The following is a 25817-nucleotide window of genomic DNA, read 5'->3' as shown; positions in this document are numbered from 1 at the left end:
TTCCTTGGCTTGGTAATAAACGGAGGAGAGAAAATGCAAGAGGTGCATTCAAAACTACCATGTATCACAATTTACAAACAGAGCCTTGATCTCTCATCTGTTCAAGCACGGTGATACATTTACATCAAGGTTGTCAGTTGATGCTGTGTTCGGTGTCACTGTGTATTTTCAGTGAGTGACAGAGCAGAACTGATAGATTAAGAGTCTGACTCACGGAGTGTTTTCAGATTTCCTCACTGTGGCAGCGCAGTTATAGAACTTAAAGTCCCGCGTGGCCAGCTCCACAGTCTCATTGACGAAAATCCTGACCGCCACAGCCACAAAGTCTGAGGACACAGCAAAGAGAGAGTTAAAATGTGCTGCATTTGCTGTTGGTGTGGATACAAGTTTCACTCATTCGTGAATGGGGACGGGGCATTTGGGAATTATTCTGGATTTTCAAGACTTCCACAGTTCAAAATAAAATGTCATTGTGCATTTGAAGAGAAAACAAGGCATTCAATAATTTATGACAGAGCATGAACTCAAATACCTTTATTCTAATTATGTATTAATTAATTAATTAATTAATTAATTAATTAATACGTCTTAGAGTCTACAACCATGGCAGTAGCTCTTTCTTTTCTTTTCTTTTCTCTTCTCTTCTCTTCTCTTCTCTTCTCTTCTCTTCTCTTCATCAATTCAATTATAATTTGATTAAACAACAGCCTAACTCGGTAAATATTTGGCATTTGCTTTGGGGAAAAAGGACCTCTGCCATTTTTCTCTAAAAGTTTCATGTTTTATTTTGTAAAATGTATTAATTTTTACGAGATTTGAGTGTTTTAGGCCAAGTGGCCCACCTCTGCGATGAAACACTCATGAGAAAAAGTATTATTCCATCAGAGGAGTCATTTGTTTGCACGTAAATGGTATAAACTAAATTAATCAATTAAGCTTGTGAAACCACATTTTGACACAGGGTGCCTCTACAAGACACAGACACGAAATTAACAAATAGTATTGGATCTGACTAAGTTCAGATTGTTAGTGGTGCAACTTCCCTAACAAATTCGAAATTAATCATGTTACAAAAACCAAGTGACATGCAGTGAACCTGGAGGTTTTTGGCCCCCTCGGGGTCTGGGGCCCTGGGGCAGTTTGCTCACTTTCCTAATTGGTGCTATAACCTTGGTTATCATGGAGAACAACAGAGATTTGCCTTTAAAAAGGATGTATTAAAAGAGTGTAGGTTAATTATAAAGGCCATACCTTGGTCCTCGGGTGTTTGTGGTATAAGTGACGGGTTGGGCAAATCGCAGGTGACCTGACCAGAGTCGGACATGATGCCTTCACTCTGGAAAGACTGGATGGTGCAGAGCAGACGGTCAGAAAGCCCAATTGTAGGAAGGGAGGGGATGTTGATCTCCACCTGAACAAAAAAAAAAATTATGTAAGGGATATGAATGTGGCTGAGATTCTCACAGACAGGATTATTGGCTTTGACCTGTTGGACTGCTGAATAATGTCGATTCGCAGTGAATTCATTTCTCTGCTCTGTTTACGATTCAAACACCTTAGTTTAACTGTGAAGTTGCAATACACAGAGCGTTTCCTTTGAAGGAAAGATTGATTGAGAACAAGACAGTAGGAGAGGAGCTGTTGATGGAACTACAGGAGTGAGTCAGAAAGGGAGGGATGGAGAAGTAGTCAGGAAGCGCAGGAATGAAAAAAAAAGGCTACTTGAGAGAGACAGCGCACAAGAGAGGCTCTCCATCTTCAGGCTGTGAGCACAATCAACTGGGTCGGTTAAAATAAGCCAGTTTGGAGTTTCTGTGCAGATCGATACAGAGCAGGACGACCTAGAGCCCAGGGTCTCTGGTACACAATGGAAATAGTTTATTACTCAGACTGTGCATGTTTGTGTGACGTGCATGTAAGTGGGATTGTGTTCTGCAGAGTGAGAGAAACAGAGCTGCAGAGAACAAAAGGAGAGAGTGAGCGAGAATGAGTGAGAAAAGAAGCAGCGCCGCACCTTCTGAGTCTTTTTACAGGAAAGATTCGGGGGATAGAAGGAGACAATCTTGACACACTGTTGCCTGGGGCTCCACAGCCAGCCATTCTTCTCCTCTGCCCTTCGGCACTCAGACCTCCTGGTACACCTTCAGAAGAGGGATAAAAAAAACTCCCATCAGTCTCTGCTCCACACCCTGTAAATGGTTTCAAAAGGCCTCTAAAAAACAAAGCCTATGGACTCTTAACAGATTTCCAATGTGCTTTTGTGAATATCAGCCCCATCCCCGGGCGACTTCAAACAGCATCTGTGCAGATTTGCTGATTCCAGCTTCTCATATATGAGGCTTTGCTGCTTGTCTTCACCATACATGATAGTAAATTAAACATGTTTTAGTTTTAGACCATTAGTCCACAAAGCACCACAAGCATTTTAAGGACATCACTTTGGGCTCTGGGAAGTTATGATGGACATATTTGACTGTTTTATTCTTCTCCAGATTTCATAGATTAAATGATTAATCGAGAAAATAATCTGCAGATTATAACAATAGTGCAGTTCCAGCCCACAATATTTTATTTACACATTTGACAATTTGCAGTATGATTTTATTAAAAAGATAAGGTATATTTTTTCACATTAAGAGGATGTTGCACAGATTTCAGAGCGTTTTTGTCATTACCAACTGGATAAAAAACAATTTAAAACAAGAGCATTCTAGAAAGTGAATATAATGTAACACATTTCACATGTCTTAAACTGGGCAAACAAAAAGGAGTGAATAATATAATGCAGCATCAGATTTCAGTGGAAAATTACATGATTAAATTGTTTGCAAGAGGTAAAAGAAGAAAGCTACTGTAAGAGGGACTGCATGTAAGGAATATTTTATTATCTTTTATTATTATCTTCTATTATTATCTTTTAATCTCACAGTGCTTTTATAAATTCATTGATTAAATCACCTTGTTGCTGAAATATCAGAAAGAAAATATCCATCCATCCATCAAAATGTCATGAGTTTGAGGTGTTGACATCTAATGTCTTGCTTTACTTGACTAACAATTCAAAAGCCCAAAGAACTGCTGATTACTATTATGTAAGACAAAAAAACTGCAGAAATATCACATTTGAGTATGTGGAGCCATCAACATTTTGCCTAAAAAAATTATTAAGTGATTATCAAAAGTTCCTGATTAATTCCTTGTCAATTGATTAATCATTGAGGTTCTACAGCTAAGTATAGTACATGCAGTATTTCTTTGAATATGCTTATTTGACAGGGACAGTGCACGCTACTTAACTATACCAGAGTCAGCTATAAGCTCATTTACATATGTTGTCCCTGGGCAGAAAACAGATAATAACATCTAAAGAGTATCAACAACTTCCACAGGGGCACAACTGCATTTGTGCTTTCTTCTTGTTTCTGATCACATCCCTGTAAAATTCATGATACATACCGCCCCTTCTACCCTCAAGACCTTGATAAATATAGGCTGATGAGAGTAAATTGCACAGACTGCCTTCACTGCATGAGGCTGACAAACAGCTTTAATTCCTTATGGCTGACATGGACAACAGGAGATGGAATATAAACACCAAAGGGTACTAAAAATGTCTGCAATAAAACACTGAACAAATACCCTGCTGTGCTTTACAGATAGAATTGAAAGTGTGGGCGTTGGTCTGTCGCTGTGTGCATGCACTTAAATCTATTCAAGTGTGCGTATGTGAGATCCTCACCTGCCCTCCAGGACGCACCAGCCACAGTAAGGGTCCCTTAGTTCCACACACGATTGGCAGTCTTTCTTTTGGAGGCACGTCTGAACCGGCACCTTGGTGATCTGCAGCATTACAACGTGAAATGTGATCAAACAGTGCACCTTTGGGGAGACACTGCACAAAATATGAAGCATTTAAAGTGCGACTAAATCCTGGTTTGTTGCAGAGTGAGAATAAAACTAGGCCTGTCACTGGACATGGTCTCATGTCTGCTATCCATCCATCCATCCATCCATCCATCATGTCTGCTACTCATGATCAATTACTAAAACAATTCCCCCTTGATATTCATCGTTCAGTGATTCGAATAGACTAAACAGAGTCAAATGAAACTGCAGTCTCTTATCAGTTATCTTATCATCAGGCTACATATGATACAATCATCCTAAAATATCATACAGAGGTATAGACTTAACTACCCGACAGTGTAATAAGCTTTCAAACTTCCCTCCACAACCAGATACAATATTGAACAAACGCTACAAAAATAGTCGAATAATAAAACACATATAGTTATATAAAATTGAGTTCTCTTACTTTGATTCTTAAGTACGTTTGCTAATAATACTTACTAATAGTACTTTTCATAGCAAACCTTAACTTGTGATGAACTATTTTTTACATTTGTGGTATTTCTACTTTTACTTAACTAAAAGATTTCAGTATTTTTTCCTCTGAGAAAGTCAAATAAAAATTTTTTATCAAAACTTGACTCATCTTGTTGCGTTCTCTAACAAAAAAACCTAGGATAGGAGGTGTTTTTCAGTTGTCCATTTCACAGAACAAATAAACTTTTAGCATTAATCAATACAATTATCTACTGTGCGCATACTGGCAGTCTATTTTCTTTGGGGTTACATGACTATAGTGATGGTGGATTGGGCACCAAATGCTGCCAAAATGTAGGTAAACGCAGCAGTGTGCCTGAACGCCTCCTGTATATATATATATATATATATATATATATATATATATATATATATATATATATATATATATTAATATAGATATTTGTTGTACATATGCATTACAAAAGGGCCCTAACATACACACCTTTTTTTCTGTGGTGATGTAGAGGTGGCTGTGAGTGAGGTCAAAGAAAAGGTTCTTGTTGACCTTCTCTCCTATGGTGTCTCCAGGAGTTTTGCTGTACACATATGGCTCAGCGGTCAGGTGTACCTGAGGAGAAAGTAATGATAAAAAAAAAAACGATAGGACTGTCAGACATGAGGTCTTTAAGTCTCCCATCCTGCTTCCCTCAGGTAAAATCTCAAAAGGACAAAGAAAGAGTCAAGCAGAGAAAAGCAACAGATCAGAAGACATCACCACCTTGAAGACTTCCCCCTGGCTGTTCCCCAAGAAGGCAATAGTGTGATCATTCTCCACAGCGACAGCCACAGCAGTCAGAAGGCCCGACTTGGTCAACACTGCATCTGCCTTTAAGGCAAATCTCGGCTTGCTGGCCAGAGGAGAAGGCAGAAAGTCTGCACCACACTTGAAGTTTTCCAACGTATCCTTCTGTAAAAGAAAAGGAACAAAAGGATGATGACACACTGTGTGCCCTTAAATCAAAACAATGTGAGGGGGAATATATGGGAATCAAACCCCTTAGCAGTGTTAGAAGGTATATGGTAGGGGTCAGCTAAGGTTTAACTATGAAGGCCAGCATTTCACAATTGTAATGGAAATACAGTTTTTTCAATAAGTTATGTGTATTGCTGGTAATTTCTTCTACTTAATATAAGAATAAATTATCTAAAAAACAGTTTATTTGAGGATCTAATTTTTCTGACACACAAGTTGAGATTGAAGAGAGCTACAGCAATGCAAAATAATGACTCGTTTATGCAAATATATCTTCTGTGTTGCTCTACGAGAGAATGAATTGATGAAATATCCACACATAATGAACAGTGGCCTGCTTCATTGAATGTACCGTTGATATCTTAGTTATTTCTGTTTAAATATATTTTTCTATTTCTTTGGTGTTTACATGAATCTGTTCTGGTCAAATAGGCCAAAGGCATTAAATTAAAACTGTGTTTGAATTGAAGGGCTACTTGCTTGATTTAAATGACATGTGTTAAATTACTGTTATTAGTGTTATTCATCGCGCTGCATTTATTTCAGCACCATGTGCTGTTCAAATAGCCTGGCACAGTGGCCACAGCAGCATGCCTCTCTTTATGTGGGGCAGTATTAGATGCTATGAAGTTCCATTTATTAGAATTTAGACACGCTTTGTATTTGTGTCGTTTTCTATAGTATATTTGTGAAAATGTAAAAGTTTTGATGTCAACTATAAAAGGGACGCTTGGGCTTTCATCATTGGGCCAAATATTTTTGCTAAAGGGCCGGATTTGGCCCATGAGCCGCTATTTGCCTACCACAGCTATATGGTTTTATTGTGGATTAGCTAAGGGAATTGGGGAAAGAAACATAGCAGGAGGGGAAATATGAGAGACAGAACGAGAGCTTTGGACTGAAAAATACAAAAGGGTCTGGAGAACAAAGTAAACACTGAGACATTAAAGTAAACAGTGAAACATCTATGCATTATTGATGATTGTAAAGGGAATTCTTCTTAACATATCCCACTCACATCTGTTCTTTCAGACAGATTGTTTTTAAACTTCAAAATCAGCTGACACAAATTAAGCACTTACTGCAATTTTCGATGTGCAGAATTCGTCAGTTTTGGACGAGTAGGGGATGTCCACAGCTGGAAACCCAGAAATTTTCCCAGAGTCACTGTAGCAGGCGCTGATGATGTCCACCAGCCGCTCATTGATGGAGTTGAGTGGGTACATGCAGAGAGCCGAGTCACTGTCATCATCGTCTGGACTCGCCACCATGAACAGAACTTTGCTCCAGGAGACGACCTTCCCATACATACCTGATTCAGTCATGACCCGTGCCAGCTCTTTTCCTGGAGAAGCCACATACGCAGCTTGGACTTTGTTGTATCGGTTATTTGGGCCACATTTTAACTGGAGCTCCGTGTGGGAATAGTAATGGTGGTCGTTTTCACAAAGACGAGACACAAAGGTCAGGTTTTTACTATCCATACCATCAAGTGTCCGAGAAAAGAGGAAATAAACAAAATGATCCTCTTTGAAGGCAAGGCGGAAATCGTGCAGGTACTTGGGAACAAATGGCGTTGTCTGTACCGTAGATGCCTCAATGATGCTCTCAAAGATGACCCAGTCACGGTAGTCCTGAAGGATTCGTGTGCTGATCAGTTTTGTACTGTCCAGGCTTCCGTAGCCCTTCCCAACAAGAAACACACTGAAGGTGGGTCCTTTTTCTTTTGTGTAGGTGGACATGACGCCCACCACGTTCACGTTATCCTCTATGCTGGCCACATAAGTCCTCTCTCCTTTGCTGTCACTGTAATACAGCTGCTCTTCCACATTGGTCAGGTTGAGGAGGGAGCAGATGCCGCGGTAGCGGCTGCCGCAGACAATGAGGGAACCATTCGATGGATGGACCAGCAGAAGTTTGTTGAGGTTGGGCATGGGCTTCGTATCCAAGCATGCAGAAGCAGGAGGCGTACAGGTACGGGCATCCTCTTTGGGTCCCGTCTCGGCACGAGCCTGCAGGCGCAGCGATGGCCCCAGCTGGAAGATGGTGTTGACCGCCCCCAGGTAGATGCGACCAGTCTGTGGGTCCTGGACCACATTGTTGATGGCAGTCTCGGAGGTGAACTCCAGGATGGGGATGTTGTTGCTCTCCTCCTGGGCTTGTGAGACTGACTTGCAGAAGAGTAAGATGAGGAGGGAGACCCAGCTCGCCATCTCTGGAGATAAACAGAAAAGGAAAGGTGTTTCATTATTAATGAAGTTAAATGCACACGTAAATGTACATTAACCATCAGCAATATAAGACTGCAGTGTTGAGTAGGTATGTGGTTAACATTCGCCCCCAAACACAGCCTCACACATGCAATCTAATGGTCACATAGTCAGAGTCTGCATTCAGATTGCCTATTAAAGAAGTTCTAAAAGAACAGTGTTGGGAAATACTTTAATTAGCTTTCCTGCTGGGAGAAAGTGAATACTGGTAAGTATTTTTCCCAAGATGTCAAACTATTTTTTACATGTTGGTTTGCTGAATTTACAACAAAAATGTTTTCTCAGTTGCCTTTAGTGTTAGTCTACCCATGGAGAAAATTAGATTTTATTTGGCTAGGATTTGACAAACCTGTCTCTGAAATTTCTGACACCAGCCAAAACCAACTGACTTGAATTACATGTTGTTTGTAATGTTTAAAGCATTGAAACACAATTTTTTAGAAATGTGACAACAAGCTGTCTTTCCAGAAAAAGTGTTCCAGCTACTCTGAACAATCCACAGACACAGATGGACAGTATTTCATTGGTAAAATACCATTTTCTCCTCATCTATTAACTTAGTCAAATAAAACCTGATCTACTATCTAACTATCTACATGGCTACAAACCAACAGGGGTAAGTGAGAAAATATGTTTTTTGTTGTTTAGGTGCACTGATCCTTCTATAGTGCTACATATGAAGCATATCAAGATACAGATTTAGGTTATTGAGATACAACTACTAAGAAAACTGCCTCAAGCTAACAGTGTAGCTGTTTGAGTATGACTCAACTTCCTGCTCCAGTTCTATAAAGGGCGTATTATTTTGGATTTAATTGACTTAATATCAGAAATGATCGCTGGTGAAAAAATAAAACTGCTCTGTGTGGGGGTAAAGAAAGATTAATGCCGAGAGCTGGATCTCAAACCATAACACAATAAAATCCTATTTAAAAAGCTTGGATCTGTTCCAACTTCATTTGCACTTTAGTTTTTTTTTGTTTGTTTTTTTTTTAGTTGAACAACACCTCCGAGCACAATGCTCTCAGGAAGTACACCGTTTTGTCTCGGGAAACATGATCACACAATATCCCTGTAAAATACAGACAGCATCGTGTACCGGCTAGCAGCAGGTGCCTGTGGAGTCCTTGCTCACTGCTGTTTGCCCAAGCTGTGGTAAATATGGAACTGCAGGTGGCTTTGAAGCAGCTATTGCCTACACAGCAAATGTGCGTCTCTATTTGCATGTGGTTTCGAGCTTGCATCCTTTCTTGTCATTCCGCCCCCTGCCATTCAAGTCCATGGGCACATTTGTCAAATTGGAAACTCTTGATGAAACTTCCAAGAAGCTGTGTTTTATTATGTTAACCTACCTTCCCTCACTGGACTTAGTGGGGAGACCACTGATTAGACATTTACCCAGGGGGGAACCTGTTAATTTCACTGGCAACTCCCATTTACATTTAAGTGCCCACTACTCGATTTGATGATTTTATTTTTCTACGCATTTACTGCCTCAATCCCCCACCTCCTCCCAACCAATTTCGCTGTGTAAATGTATCGTGCCCTTTTCATTTTCATAGCCTTAAATATTTCAATTAAAATTGAAATGACGCAATAAAATCCATGTCCTGTGCTTATTCGGGACAGAAATGTGTGCAGTTGGTTTTTACGGCTTTAATTAAGAGGGAGGGTTAGTCAGCGTTTTTGTCTATTTATTAGACTCGATTTAACTAAGAGGAGCAGGCTGAAAAAAATCTTGAGTTTACATGCACAGTATAGGGATGGACAAAAAATAAGGGACTTCATATGAACAAGGACTTCAGCTTTAAAGTAACAAAACTTCAATTATGTAGCCAGATCCACAGGCAAAGTTAAATGACAATTACAGGCATGTGTCAGCTTTAAGAGGCGCTACAATAACTAACTTTTATGATTGAGTTTCCAAAGACGCATCATGAAAACTGCAAAACGCTATTCAAGCCTCAAAATGTTGCAACATTAACAAAACACAGTCAAGCCGCACTGACAAAGGAGTGGTGGCAAACTACAAAAAATGTTCACAGAGAGACAGAAAAATTGCCTAAAAAAATGATCACAGGATTAAATGAACACCTTTATTTAGGGAAGGGCTGCCTTGTGGCAAAAAACTTGTCCGACGTTAAAGCTAGAATGCACATGTACTTCTCAGTTTGTAGTCATTTTTATTACATTTCACTTATTCACACTTAACCTCTATGTACTCTAACAGCTGGATTGTGTTTTCTCACAACCAGCTGCAACTTGACAGTCTGTTGATGGCTTAACACTTTTGACTAGAGAGGTTCAGGTAGTCTGGCATTCCACATGACCTTTAATGTGCATTTCTTTCTGCTTGTGGAAACAGCTTGCAGGGAAATGTAGTGTTTTGTAACTTCAACAGCAGCCCCTGTACATACTAATAAAACCTATAGTAGGTTTGTGAACCTACAAAATATCTAAAATGAAGCAAAAGCTGTTTGTTTCATGCTGCTGAAACAAACAGCTGCATGCTGTTTTTTTCCCCCCGTTTTTGTACACAACAAGAAAAACCACACAGTCTAAATATTGAGCGTGAATGTAAATATGGACTGGATTTGAAGCATGACTGGCTCTCTGAATGTAACATCCACTCAAAACTGTAATATCCATATTTCTATCAATTCACTCAGTCATGATACTGACCGCACAAAGAGACTCCACAAAAGGTGGATTATGCCAATGGTTTCTGTGACAGAAAATTACTTGATTCCTTTGACTTCCAATCAAGCACACTGTGACAAAGCAACTTTCTCAGTCAGTAATGTACAATGCAAGGACAATGTCTCGGGGCACTCATTTAGGTTTTAAAAAAAAAACTCCAGTTCCACTTACATCCATAGCTTCAAAGAGTCATTTTCCTATTCATGCAAATCCTACAGCCATCCCCCAATCAGAAAAAAAAAATTCTCCTCAGATGCTGCATTGTAGGTCAGTGCAATTCTTAACATATTTCAAGGGAGCCTGTTCTCTCCTAGGATGTCTCCTTCTGTCGCTCTATCACTTTTCATCCTTTTTTCATGGGCTTAATCCTGAATGGTGGAATTAAACAGGCTTCAAAGAGCTGAAGAGTGGCAGACGTCTGGTGGGGGTGACACAGGTGGAACGAGGCCCATTTCTCCTCAGACCAGCCCACCTCTCTTTTCTCAACATGTCTCTAAGCTGCTGTGAGAGAACATGGCAACTGGGCATACCATCCAACACGTGGCTATTCTGAATAAATAAAAAGCTGCTAAATTTAGAGGCTGCGTGGTGCATCCGCCCGCAGCTAATGAAGCCTCCAATGGCCTGGGATAAATAATAATGAAACACATCATGTGCTAATGAAGCTGGCACATCTGAAAGATGTGATCCTGTGAAAGACACAATTGATGAATTAAAATTGCCCGATTGTTGTTGTTGAACTGACCTCAAATTAGAAATCTCCACTTGTTTGATTCTAGTTTAACCTAGTATCATTAGAGCTACTGAATATTTAGGTTACCTCCTTGGTTATCAATTAGCCTATCTGATTTCAGTTCAATTCATTTTGATCCGTTTTTTAGTGCTTTGTTCTTATCTTATAATATATCTAATGTTAGACATTGAATGCTACAGTTTAGTGCCACACAGAGGACTGATAAGTCCAAGGTCTGGTTTCATAGACTGTGGCTATATGCTGAATATTTCCAACAAATTACTCTGGCCTCTAAAAGCTTTTCCCTTTTTACTGTTTGTTCTACATCATTGTTAGCAAACCACCATTTAATGAACTCTTTTTTTTGTCATTTTGTGCCACTGGTCAGCAGGTGTCATCGGCTATTACCATGGAAACATGCCTCTTAGTTAGAAACTGTGAAACTTGCATTAGACTAACCTAGGAGCAAAATTAAGACTGGCCTAACACAGCAGACCAGTTATTGTTTCACTGTGTGTGTGTGTGTGTGTGTGTGTGTGTGTGTGTGTGTGTATGGTGATATGATTGCTTATCATCAGCATGATTTTACTCCACAAAAGTGATTTGAAATTTCCACCTCTAGTTTATTTCTTTGCTTGGATGGAAAATAATCATCAAGAGACAAAACTCCTGAGGTTCTACAAGTACTGGCTTGACAACAGCACATGAGAGTGTGTTTCTTTGTTGGCTTGCTAGTCACCACACACATATACACAAAGTCATTTTTTTAAGTGCTATGGTGCCATTTCTTTCACCCTCCCTCTACGAGTTAGGACATGCCTGGACAGGAAAAGAAGCTCTCAGCAGAGTGAAATGAAAGATAATTGAAAAATAGCAGGTGTGCACACAAACACACACAGATTCATAGGCTTAGCGATACATGTGCAAGCACCAATACGTGCACCGACGCAGCTTGAAGTGCTGACAAGGTAATCCCACTTCTACCACACAGAGACACTCTTCTCTTCAAACTGCCACGCTGTGTTTCTTTGACACAGGGGCACTAAAACCCAGCATGCTTCTCGACCAATCCTCTTGCCACACAACACCCTCAACCCCTTTTCTAGGATGACACACCGACACAGAGGGAGCGCATGAGCATGCCTGCACGAGGGAGCAACAGATCAGGAAGGAGTGAGGGGAAAACAAGAGGGGGGGTGAGTGTGTAGTGATTAGATCACACACACAAATACTTCCGCAACTGCTGACCTGGCAAGTTTAGAGCCAGCGTGAGTGCCCCACTCACTCATTAAAACAGATATGGAAAGGAAAGGATATAATAAATAAAAAACAGACACCCAACCCCGAAAACATAATAGGATATCACCCCATACCGCGATCATTCATATTCAGCACTTTCTTTATCGGAGAGCTGGCTTTGACAGATGCCAGCCTCTGACATTGATGTGGGGGTTGTCTTCACATTGAAGCCGCTTTCAGTGTTATACACTGATAAAAGTGAACTGCTATTAAATTACTCGCATGTCCCCAGAGGCCTCGGGCTAAGCAGCGAGGGGGAGAGAAGAGGTGAGTGAGGGGTTAATGCTCTAAAGCAAATCTTGCCATGTCTCTCACAGTGTGTAGGGTGCTGAAAAAGTCTGATAAAGTGTGTACAAGGCAACATGACAACGTGGGTTAGGAGCCATAGAAGGAGCCGGAAATGAGGGGTGGATCCTTATCCTTTATTTTTCCGCCGACATCAAGGAAAGGATGGGCAGAACGAGCTGCATTGTTAAAGATGAAACATGAAGTGGGAGAGTGTGAAGAACTCTTTCTCTGCATGTCTCCCATCTCACTTTTTTTTTTTTTTTTTTTTTTTTGACATGCAAACGCTCTTGTCCCATCCTTACAGTGAAATTGTTTCATGAGTTGCAATGGGGGGGCTGGTGTGAAGACGGCAATCCAATTTCCATATGAACAATTACCCTGCCGTCAGGGTTGGCAGTTCATTTATTTCAATTTGACTGACTGGGAGAACCACACTCACCAAAGCAGCCAGCCCAGCCATTGTATTCAGGGCACCAGGCACAGGCGGGGGATTGATGGGCCTGGTCCATTTCAGTGGGATCCAGCTGCTCTGGCCTAAATATGCTAACACCTTTAAAGTTGGCCCGTGACCCAAGAAGTGTGTGAATCCCACTTTGAGTGTGTGTGTGTGTGTGTGTGTGCCCCAATTCTCACGCCTGTGTGCTTATGCATCTCTTGTGTGTCTACATGTGTCTTCCCTCTTGTGTATGTTTGTCTGTTTTGATGTATGACCACGAGTCAGGGGTGTGAGTATAACCCGCCCCCACCATGCTTTTAGGCACAGCACTTTTCCTCATTAGGACTGATGTTGCTGTTTGTGTGTCTGTTTACCGTTCCATCACCATTTTCAAGGCTCCTGCTATCTCCCCTCTGCCAGCTGGACACTTGAGCAGCAAGAATGCAAAACCGCAGGCACACACGCACGCACAAGTGTCACATTTAAATGTGCATGTGTGCAGGGATACACAGTCACACTCACTACAGCGCTCTCTGCCTTATACCTTTCTCAACAGCTGACCTCAATGTCTCTTGTAATCTCTCAATCTCTGTTTGTCTCTCAAGCAAACACACAAATGCAACCTCTCTCTGTCTGGGCAGGAGTAGTTTGGCCTAATCTCCCATTGCTAACTGGCCTCCCCCACCCCCAGCTGGATGTTGCAGCTCTCCAGCGAGACAGAGTGGCTGTTTGCTGTGTGGACACAGCTGGCGGATGTGGGGAACCTGATTAAACGGCCTGGCCTGGCGGAGAAGAGCTACTTTCAGGAGCCAATAGCTCCTCCGAAATTGCCGCCACATCCAGACGGTTGCTAATACACACAAACAGTTGTAGGGGCATGCATGCATACACAAGCTCACTAATCAACTCGACTCACTCACAGATATGCATCTGAGATCCAACACTGTAACTGCACATGAAAAATGCTGCCCACATATTTTAAATAGCAATTCATCTCAGTTTTTTTTGTATTTATCGATTAATCATGCCAAAATGAGGTCGCAAAATTGCTTGTTTTGTCTGACAAACAGTTTAAAACCCAAAGTTATTCAATTTACAACACCAAGAAACTGCAAGTCTTCAGATACAAGAAACCAGAATTGAGAAATGTTTGGTATTTTTGCTTGATGAATGATTTAAAAAATTGGTTATCAAAATCGTTGGTTAATTTTCTGTCAACCAACTTGTCATTTTATTGACTAATCATTTCAGAGAGTCATTTCTCGGTCACACACTGATTGATGGCTGAAGGGATTTATCTTTGTTCTCTCACTCCTGTCAGACTCCAGGCTCTTTCTTAAGAACAGGTAATAATTCATTGTCTTGCTCAGGGGCTCTTCAGCAGGTTTGATGTTTGCTCTCAAACAGGGATTTAAACTGCGGCTTTCTCTGGTTAGAGGGCAGCTTCTCTAATCCGTACAGCACCCTGAGGCGATCCTTACGCACACACCACCCTCCACTTACATACAGCACATACTCACGTTCCAACACACATGCAGCCACAATTAAGAAGTCAGGCAGGCTGACTGACTGCTGGGAAGGAATCCATTACACACCTTATTGGTTATAATGATTTCACTTCACCAGCATAAACGCCAATGAGCCATGAAGGTATCTTGTAATGTGGTTTAGTCTCAGTGCCCAGCTTTAGTTTGGTTTCAAGGGGAATACTGATCTTATGGTGACTGATTGCTCGCTCGCCCTTATAGGAATTCACATTAAAATTCTTTAACAGTGGACCAGGAGATGTAACCAATGTATATTTAGAGTGGCTTTGGTCTTAAAGGAATAGTTTATCACTTTGCGGAAATATACTTATTTACTTTCTTTCCATGAGTGAGATGATGTCTGTGTGTTAAGCATAGAAATAGTCGTGTTTAGCCCAATTGAACTGGAAGGAGAGAGACACAAAAAGCCTGGTTCTGTCCAATGTGGACAATGTGGAAATACACCTACAGCTCAGTATTTAACACTTTGTATTTCATTTGTTCAATCAGTCCACCAACACAAATTAAAAACTGAACTGGATAAGAGGTTGTCAGTTTTTAAACAGTTCATCCATCTGCCTCTATGCAGCATCTTTGGCTGTAGCGTGGGTTTCTTACTTAATTCAGCTGCAGTGATATGAGATTGATGACACAGCGACTGGGACAGACGGACACTGTCCAGATCCTCCTCGCAGTTCTTAAGTGTTTGAATTTAATCAAATAGGTAAATGTTCAGCCAGGCAAACAGACTTACTGTAACACTAGCTGATATTTGCTGTAAGTATCAATTTCAGTTTGTCTTTGAATGGAATTATTTTAAATACAGAGATGCATCACTCTGTCTAATTACCTGTCCTTTCATCCACCTGCTGTTACTTTCCCTGTCTGAAGTCTTTGTCCTGCACATGCATTCTTGTATAAAGCCAATTAGAAACCTGGTTACAAGGAATCAACATTCGCCAGGCGATATCCAGCTGTGTCAGAAATCAGGTCTTCTTCAATCCCCTACCCCGATTATGGAGACCAGGCTTCTCGTTTACATTACATTGAATAAATCAGCTTGCAGGTGAAAGCCCAAAGTAACCCAGTTACTGAAGTGTATGTGAACACACACACAGTCACAGCAAAACACTGGGACGATGCGCACAATCACTGCACTCCCCTGTTGGGGCCAAAAAACACTTCCAGCAAATAACTCCCCCTAAACCAAAACACACACAGACATGTCATTAATGTTGATTTTCTCAGCACTTTTGGAGAGAAGGCAAATAAGTGTATTTCCGGAAAATATTGAACTCTTCCTTTTTGTTATACACAGGTAGGAAAGTGTATGGATAGAGCACAAGCTGCAAGAGATGAAATCTCTCTGGTTCTGCCCAGGATGAGCGACAGAAGTAACCTCGGGAAAGGCAGGGGGGATGAGAGATGATCGAGAGACAGAAAGACAGGAACAGAGGGAGGGCAATCGCACACACGTTACTGACTGAGTCTCAATATCTCCTTTGTGCAAGCTGGCAGGTGCCTGTCACTTGTCAAGATGAGTCAGAGTGCGGATGGTGACTGAGCATTGTAATGGTGGGAATATAAGCGTCGGCAGAGGCCCAGAAAGATTCCAGCCTTTGGTAATGACGAACAGCTATCAGGTAATGGCCAAAAGATTAGCCAGCTCTCCTCAGCATATGGAGAAAAGGTCACGTTTGAAGCTTAAAAGGTAATGGCTAAATTAGCTGCAAAAAATACCTCATAAAATTAAATAGCTTTCAGCGAGAAGCAATACTTTCCACTGGCCGTGCAGAAGGAAATAGGCTGCGCTACTTTTTAATTAGTCGCACGACGAGAACTAATCACAGGAAGGTGAGACTGATAAAACGTGTGCATGCTTTGACACAAAACCTCAACTCAAACACAAGAGCACTAACTTCCTCACTCTCACACACAAATATTAATGAAAAACCACTTTTGTTTGGACTACCTCCACCACTTCTTAGTGTCACACACTTCCACCAAATGTTCTTGATGCTATTGAAACCACTCCACAACACTCATCCCTCCATCCGCCGACCCTTACAATCTTCATCCATCATCTATCAGTGTTTCTGCAGCCAGAGGGGAGAGAGCTGCTAAGCAGGGCCTGACTAATGGCTAAACAAACACCATTATCAGGCCTCAGTGGCCGAACGCTGAGCTACAGGAGCCCCAGAGCAGGTGAGGCTCTTTAATACTTAATCCCCACTGCCCTGCTCTGCTAGCGGCTGCTCTAGACTAAGCTAGGATGGGCGGCACTGAAGGTTCACTAATGAGGGAATGAGCACAAAAACATGAGGGAGGAGGAGGTCTGAGGTAAAGAGGAACGTCATGCATACATGCACACACGTATGCAATCACTTAACTGCAAAAACTGAGTGAAGAACAGTCCGAATTAAGAGGGGGTTGAAACATGTGTGGCCCACTCGTCATGGCCAATTCCCTCTCTCAAAAAAGGCTCAGGGAGAAGTTAATGAGCCTGTTACAGCCCCACAGTTCCCCTGATAAGGCCGCTGATTACACCACATGTTCGGAGGCTAGAGGACTGTGCATGTGTGAGTGTGTTTGCATGCACATTTGTATGTGTGTGTCACCTGACCCAAAGCGGTCATCTGCTAATCGTACGTTCACAAGTCAGGAATGCACATTTTCTGATAAACACACTTTCACACACACCAATCACCACTCTCGAGGCGCAATCCACCCCTCTCACACTCGCCTACATACACCAACTAACTCACACCCGTGATCACATTTCTCACACACACACACACACACATACACTCAATCAAGTGTGACTGAGTGAGCGAGCCACTCAATGAGAGTGGGTGATTAGGCCCTCGGAGAGTAGGCCTGACCTTTCCCTCCACATCAAGTCCTTCTTGCGCATGTGTGTTTTTATGAGTCAGTGGCTGTAAGCTCTTGGGCCTGCGCCACTTCACATCAAATGTCAGAGGCTTAAATGAGATGGCCAGACAGGGGGACTGAGGAGAGGAGAAGATGGGAAGGAGGAGACAGAAGGAAGAATATACAGGATGAGAGAACGAAGAAAGAATAAGAAAGAGAGGGGATTTTGTTACAGCAAGCAGCAAGAAAAAGCCAAAGAAGGAAACAACTTGAAAAGCAAAGGATAGAGAGTGACAGAGAGAGAGAGAGAGCGCTGTCACAGATCAATCTTCTGTCTCCATTCTCTCCCTCTTTGCATGAGAAATAGCATAGCTGAGGTATTTTTAAATTCCATGTTGGTTGTGGGAATACAGCGCAGGCCCTCGTGGGTACACAAACCTCCCCCGCCTACTGTCGAGATGGTTGAGTCTGCACTTCCGCGTTCACAGAGCTCAGACGGACAGAAAGGCAGACAGTCTGAGTCAGGCCTGTTGGGAACAAGTGAGCAGGGGGCAACTGAGGTTTTTGGTTGTGTGTTTGTTTTGCTACTAACTGCTGAGGGTTAGTTAGCGGCCAAAAAATATTCATGAGCTCTTTAAGAAAAACACTGAAAGAACTTGTGCAAGAAAGAAGCACACAGGCTGTTTTGGGTTCCAGTTTTAAGTCTTACAGTTGGGATCTTAACATTACAAGTAATAATAATAATAGCCCTCAGCAGGTTAATTGTTGAAGTATGGGAATGTGGCATCAGTATTACAGCTGAAAAGATTAGTTTGTTTTGATAATCGATTAGTTGTTTTTCGTTAAGTAAAAATGCTAAAAATGTGAATATTTGCTATTTGTTGTCCCCCTCTGTGATTGTATATCTTTGTATTTGACTGTTGGTTGGACAATTCAAAGATGTCCGCTTGGGCTCTGGAAAGTTGTAATTAAGATGAGAAAAAGAATCAGTAGTTGCAGCATTAAACATCCTTAAAAGGAGGTCAAACTTTCTTAGAGGACGAAGAAAAGGTGAAGGGTGTGATGTACACACAGATTACAGTTTACAGACCAAATGTCTTTGACCTACCATACCGTGCAATGAGGGATTATTTATGAACACTTCTGTGCCCACTTTCAGTTTTACCTCAAAATAAAAATTGTTTTGGTAACTGTTAAGAACCTGTCTGATCTTATAACTGTGTGCTTTTCGCCTGCGGTTGTGGTGATGTCGCCATCTTCCCAGATCACAGCAGTAACGCTGGTGAGAACAATAGTGTCATATCTCATAGAAATCATGGCCAAAACTAAGAAAACGAGACCCAAGTTGTGACAAACTGGAATTATCCTTAAATAGGGGATTACGTTATGTGATGCTGGTGGTACAAGTTCCCATCTGTCTTGTCTCGCCCCTTTCATCATCTTTCTCCTCCTGTCATCACCGCAGATCTCAGAGGAGATTGTGAACCGGCACTCACCGTTGACGGGCCGGAGGACGTGTGGCGCGTCGCCCAGGTTAATTAAGTTTGAAATCGTAGAGATGATCAGCGGTGCTGCCACTCAGACTGCCAGCCTCCCCCCACTCCCTCGCCGTGTCCCTGCTACTGTCTGACAGGTAGTGCGTGTGCAAGTGTGAGAGAGCGAATGTGTTATTTTGTATGTGACTCTGAAAGGGAAGAGAAACGTGTGTGGGTATAGCGCAAAACCTTTAGGCAGTTCATTGGTTAGACAGAAAATTGAGATTTTTCTTTTTTTTTTTTCCTGTTAAAAGGTTGTGGGGGGGGTTTTTTTTTTTTTTTTTTAGGGGAAGGGGGACTTTTCCATAACTGAATCATGGATCTGAGAATAGAGGGTGTAATATACTGGATGGACTGTGTTTGTGATTTTGGCCCATAATTCTGGATTAAGTCATGCATCAAGCAAAACAGGCCAGACATTTGCTGGTTCCAGCCTCTCGGATGTGAGAATTTGCCATTTGTCTCTGCTGGTTTTGTTTGATCAACAGTCCATGCAATGTGAGAACATTAGCAATCTGAGGACATCTGGACACTTTTTGCTCTGGGAAACAATGATAGTGAGAATGCAGAATGCCTGCATACTGTACAGTATGTACTGTATGTTGCTCTTCACATCCTCAACTTCTGCATATGATGATTATTTTGATACTTGCTATTTTCTAGATTCATCAATTAATTGTTTGCTTGGTGAAATGTGAATAATAGTGAAAAAATGGTCATCACAATTTTCCAGAGCCCAAGCTAATGTCTTCAAATTGCTTGTTTTATTCAGCCAACAGCCCAAAACTTCACAAGATGACATGATATATTACAGAGAAAAGGAGTGTGCTCACACATTTGAGAGACTGGGCCCTGAGAATGTTTTTCATTTCATTAATTTTTGAAGAAAACATACCCAATCGTTGCCAACTGTTCTGTCAATCAACTACTTATTTCAACACTACTAGATGGACCCTTGCATTCATTCCATCAATGTCATGCTGACACGCACAGACACACAGGTACACACACTCTGGCCAGAAAGAGCAGTGTTGAGAAATAAAAAAGTCCAAAGTCTAAGAGACCAGTCCAGACTACAACCTTTCCCTGCCATGATTGCTCTTTTCCCCAAGAGGCTGCTAGAAGGAGCTGGAGCTGCAGTGATTGTTGATGGATGCCTATTGGAATGAGCAGCACGTAGAGCCTCTTCAACCCCCCCCCAACCACCACCACCTGTAATCCTCAAAAAATGGACTCTATGTATTAGTGATGCTTAAAAGGCAGGAGCCATTTCACACAGGCACACACACAAACATGCACACATTAAAAGCTACATCCATATTGGCTAAGGGGAATTATTCCCAAGGCTCAGTATCAAAATCTTTAATGCCGAGAGGTTGCATGTGATGAGCAGTGATGGAATGTAATTTAGTACATTTATTCAAGTACTGTACTTCAAATACAACTACTTCAAAATTCTATGCTTTTCCATTACAGGCCACTTTATACTTCAACTGAGCTGCATTTCAGAGTGAAATACTGTACATGACTACTGACTACATTTATCTGACAGCTTTAGTTAGCAATTACCAGAAAAAATTACATGAAAAAAATGATTATATGGATTCGAAAACATTTCACTTCTCAAATGTGAGAATTTGCTGCTTTTTCTCTTAATAATTAAAATTTATGTTTAGTAATTTATGTTTAGTAATTTTGATGTCCGAACTGTTGGCTGGACAAAAGAAGCTGTAATTGTAATGGCCACTGCGCACTGTTTTCCTTTACAAACCAAACAATTAATCATTTATGTGAGAAAATAATGAATGCATAATGAAAAGTCTTTTATAAAATACTATTAGCTTCACCTAAACCAGCTACAATAACAATCTAATATCAGTATTTTGACTTTTAATACTTTAAGTACATTTTCCTTATTGAATCTGCACACTTTTACTTTTGTATCATTTTCGCAATAAGATTTTTACTCATAATGGAGTATTTTCACAGAGTATTTTACATTATGCTGCATTTTTTTCCATGAAGAAATCTTATTATAATGGGTTAGGGTTAGGGTTATCAAGTGAACGAGTAATATTATCTGTCTATATAAATATAACACAATGAAACTGACCATTCTACTTTTATTTTTGATACTTTAGATTTGTAATGCAGAACAAGCATACAAAGGATCTCTGTACCTCTTCCATCAAGCGGTACCAGCACGGTGAGACGACGCACACCTGAACATACATTCCTCACCTGGTTATATTTTATGTTTAATTCAGTTTTTGATTAATTGCTCAATCCTCATGTGATCACCATTTCTAATCAAATGGAGGCACACAAAGGTCAGAGGGAATTAGCCCCCCACCGCCTAAAAATAAGCTGCTTTAATCAGGTTGCAGATGGCCTGATAAGCAGCAGGGTGGCATTAGGGGCCGGTCGTGTGGCGTAGCTGAGGCGTGTCAGGGATAGCATCTGCACCTCGTCTCTAAAGGTGCCACTGTGTCTTTCATGTCAGGTGAGTGCGCTGACATTCTGTCACATCCAGACTTCAGATGTGGTGGGGTGGAGGGGGCCATACATCAAAGTCTAGGTTTATGTTGGCAGGGGGCTAAGACAGACGCACACAGCGCGCTCCTGTAAAAAGACGTGGACACTCTCATACATGCGCTCACATGCACCAGCCATGACAGCCGTTAAGTTTGACTGTGAAATGTCTGGCGGTGAAGCCTACATTTTAGTCTCTTTATCTCCTGAGCCTTTTCCTCATAATTACAGCTGTCCCTTCTCCCGGACTCGGTCACACCAAAGCTGCCAGTCTGCATAGCTCGAGCCAGAGGAATTATCACCCCGGCCATCACAAAACGGAGCATGCCAAGGTCAGGCCCTGTGTTCAATTTCACTTTTGATTCCAGTCCACCTTTCTTTCTCCTCTAACACTTATCCACTCCTCCCTCCCGGCCCACCCACACTGTCGCTGTTGAATTTCACTCCAGGGCTAACCTCTATTTCCAGGACAACCAGCACCTTGACACTCATTCATTTCCAATCCTGCAGAGTGGTCGGCTGAATGGAAATTGACGATTCAATTTTTGGAATGAAACTCAAGAGTCCTTTTGGAATTGACTCTCCCCTTCTGCCCTCCCCTCTCCTCCTGCTTGGGTGCCCATACTGCCACCCCCTCTGCCCCCCGCCAGTAGCTATCTCCGTCCTGGTCTGCTGAGTACAGCCAATTTCTCCGCTTGTATGGAGACGTGGGCGAGATGGCTACCGCAAAGCGCAGCTTAAAATGCCCTACAGCTCCCACCGACTTCTTTCAGACACCTTTTCTCCATGCCTGCTCCCTCTCATCACTAAACTGCCATCAAACAAGCAAACACTTAAAACCAAAGGGTTTATTCTCAGCATTGCTCCCAGCTGGATGTTGGGTGGCAATTTAAAAATGATCTATGCAAATGTAATTTCGCTGTGTGTCATCCAACACAGCCAATTAATGAGTGAGCTTCTCCAACCCAACTATAAATTAACAAGGCTAGATATAATAGCTAGATTAATGTGTTTTTCTGGCACTTGCCTAATTGCTAGAAGACTCCGGTGGGGCTAGTGTGAGCTGCCTCATTTCTACATGTGATAGAGTGAGTTAAGACAGAGGACGGATAAACGCCTGCATCAACTCCATCATTTATATGAACTTTGTTGTCTTTCCTATTGGTTTATATTGAGGGAATGCATGAAGAAAGTGATGGGGAGAGATATTTTGCCCTCAGGGAACTAGTATCTGCTCCAGCTTCAGACTACTATTACTTGTTAGATTGAGTTTGGTCTGAAGGACGGCATTAGCTTTAGACAGACTTAGGAATTTGTTAATGGAAAACAAATCCATAAGTGGTCAGTGGGGCATATGTGCATGGATGGCATATCTGGTAATGAGCAATGAGAGCTCAAGGCAGAGAGAAAACATTGAAGATTATGAGAAAAGAGCCACGTCAGAGGTAAAGAAGACAGAGAGGTTGAGTAACTGTCTGTCTGAGCCACAGGAAAGAAAGAAGACAGTGATAGTGAAAAAGACAGAAAACAAGCTTCAGGATCCAAAACAGCACATCACCAACAAGGAGGCCTTTTGTTTTGCCCCTCTCAGCCGATTGTTCTCTTCGCCGAGGGTGAGAACGCTAATCCGCTGTGGAAAGAGGAGTTGGGAGGATTTACTCTAAGTATCCTTATTAGTGGGAATTCACTGATATGGGGAGGAGGGGGGGGGGGAGTGGGTAGCGGGTGAGGGGAGAAGGTAGAGGGCAAAATGAACAAGGGGGAAAAGGAGAGCAGCGGGAGTGGCGTAGTGTATTCTGAATACACTGTAGGTGCCATATGAATCTTTAATACAGGGCTTAATGGTGAGGGAGGGAAGGAGGGAGGAGTGGAGAGTATAAAGAGAGTGAGGGAAAAAGGAGAGGAATCTCTGAGGAGGTTACTGAGCTCTTCGTATCACAACACTCCTGATAAGTGCCAGCCTCCCAGGATCAAACCTAATTCTCCACAGCTCCAATGCCACCACCAAGTCCCTTTCAGATGCAGAAGACGCTGGCAAAGGACAGATTTGCCTTTGTCTTCAAAAACAAACAGAGATGGGCACGATGTTCAGATAAAAATGGATAAAGGATTTTTCCAGGTGATAAATTTCTTAATTGCTTTTGTTAAACACATACCCTGCTGGAAGCTTGGCCATGGTACATCGTTTTAATTACACGCACAAGAGCCTAATTAGTTGTATCTGTTGTACCAGAGGCTAACGTGCACCCAATTAGACCCAAATCAAAAGGATGTTACAGTCAGAGGGGGGAATTGTGCGGTTCTTTGTTCTTGCACAGTATTCATCAAATAACAGAAGAAAGTAAAGACGCCGCTTAACTTCCCAAGTTGCTGATGTCATGATCACCCCTGGTATCTTTAAACTAATTAAATACATTTTCTCGTGTGAGTGCTTGAACGGGTGGCTGCCTCACTTGTCAGTGTCTCCATCTCTTTGTCTCGCTCGCTGATGATAATCGCTAAAGTGGAAAAATTATCTGTGCAATGATAAAGGCTAAACAACACAGCTCATTATTGTGGCATTCGTGCAACAGTGTGTGGATTAACACAGTAAAGTCTTCCGAGTCAGATCCACCAGCTGGTGCCCATAAAGAATGATAAAAGAAGAGGCTGACTGTCTTAAGCGTAGTAATGACACCACAAAAGCTGGTTTCCCTCTGATGAAGGGATGATATTCAGTGATAATGGAGGAGTCCTGTGTGTGTTGCTCTTGCACCATGGTAACTAATTGTTAAACGGGCCCTCAGGGGAGATAACCTATAGCCTAGCAAGAAACATCTGACATCGGGAGCTTAGAGCTAAAATTATTCGAGAACATCCACAAATGATTTCCCTAACGACATGATGAATAACATGAGCAGAACAGAATCAGATGATCCACCACTTTGAAAATACAACCACATCAAAGCCTTCTCACACATCCCCCAAAAGAGCAGCTCCTTCCCTCCACAGTGGGGCAAACAATCCACGAAACTTCCACATCTATCGCAGGTTCTCACAAAAACTTTTAACATTCAGCACGGCAAGCTTTTTCCCTCCTCCCCTGTGCGAATTTAACGCATTTCAGAGAGCACATAATGGTCTCCTGGGGCAGTGCTATAGCAGAGTCGGAGGGAAACAGCATTTCAGAGCATGTAGCGTTTCATCTCTGCATGTTCCCCTGTTAGCTGTTAACAACCGTGTTGGTCTACTGTACTCTACAATCACTCCCATCAGTCATTGGAAAGCAACCAGAGTGCATTGCAGAATTAGCTGTGGCCAAATGGAGTCCTGTAGAGTTTTTCTCCAGCCACGATTAGAGCCCAAAAGCATATCTAGCTAGCAAGGTCGTCACTTTGGATACACATACATTAAATTTGTCAGACACACAGAGACACAACTTGTCTGAACTCTAGTGTGCTCTTTGTGGAATATGCACTACTACTAAGAGGCATAAATGTATTAAACAAGTAGCTGTACAGATGCACATGGGAGTGCAAAGGAGGTAATGCTAATAATAAGTGGCGTCTGGTGGAGCAGGTCCATTTCCTTGATTGGTTCTATTGTATCTCGGCAGGAGAAATGGTGGGCTCATGCCCACATGCGTATGGACCCGAAGAGTCCCTGGCAACTCTGAACGTTGAGATGGATGATGTGGTGGCGACGGGGGGGTTGTAACTACTGATTGTTACCATGGTAACGGTAGACCAAGGATCAGGAGGTTAGATCGCATGGTGTGCAGCTCTTGATAGCTGCGTGAGGGCACACGTGGGAGATATTCCCAAGGTTTATAATCACTGTCAGCCAGCAGCTCAAGAGGTCTGTGCACACGCATGCGTGTCTATGTGTGAGTATTTGTGTGTATGTGTGTGTGTGTAAGCGTGTTCCAATCTTCCTGGGAAACTCATCTGGCCTAAGCTTCCAACTGGCAGCGAAATCCTAAAATCCTACCTACCAGCTTTCTCATGAGTGACAATCTTCTCTCACTGGTCCCTTGTGGGTTGTGACTTTTTGAAGAAAGAAGAAATAACATTTTTAAGAGAGCAGGATGTGAGATTCTTACAAGAGATCATCTAGGTTGAAAGAATACAAACAGACTGCTGTGCTGCAGCATAATAACCCAACATCGGCCATGTTTTCTCATTTACCGATCAATAACCAGTATGTACACCAGTTATGCAACCATGCTTCCTGGATCAAATCAATGCCAACCTGCGTTAAAAAAAACCTCATCATCATATTCGCCG

General features: G+C 42.0%; 1 protein-coding gene across 1 annotated transcript in view; it reads right to left on the bottom strand.

Annotated features, from left to right (window-relative positions):
- Positions 1-25817, bottom strand: part of plxnb2b (plexin b2b) — a 115205-nt gene that overhangs the window by 32271 nt on the left and 57117 nt on the right. Inside the window, exons 3-9 of the mRNA XM_070830166.1 lie at positions 6445-7577; positions 5108-5296; positions 4832-4957; positions 3740-3840; positions 2015-2141; positions 1252-1411; positions 215-326 (exon numbers count right to left, since the gene is read on the bottom strand). Of these exons, the coding sequence (XP_070686267.1) occupies positions 215-326; positions 1252-1411; positions 2015-2141; positions 3740-3840; positions 4832-4957; positions 5108-5296; positions 6445-7575 (1946 nt within the window). The 5' untranslated portion in view covers positions 7576-7577. The remainder of the gene's footprint in view (positions 1-214; positions 327-1251; positions 1412-2014; positions 2142-3739; positions 3841-4831; positions 4958-5107; positions 5297-6444; positions 7578-25817) is intronic.

The sequence above is a fragment of the Pempheris klunzingeri genome, chromosome 5 (assembly GCF_042242105.1).
Source record: "Pempheris klunzingeri isolate RE-2024b chromosome 5, fPemKlu1.hap1, whole genome shotgun sequence".
NCBI lineage: Eukaryota > Metazoa > Chordata > Actinopteri > Acropomatiformes > Pempheridae > Pempheris > Pempheris klunzingeri.
This window is presented reverse-complemented; position numbering and strand designations above follow the sequence as displayed.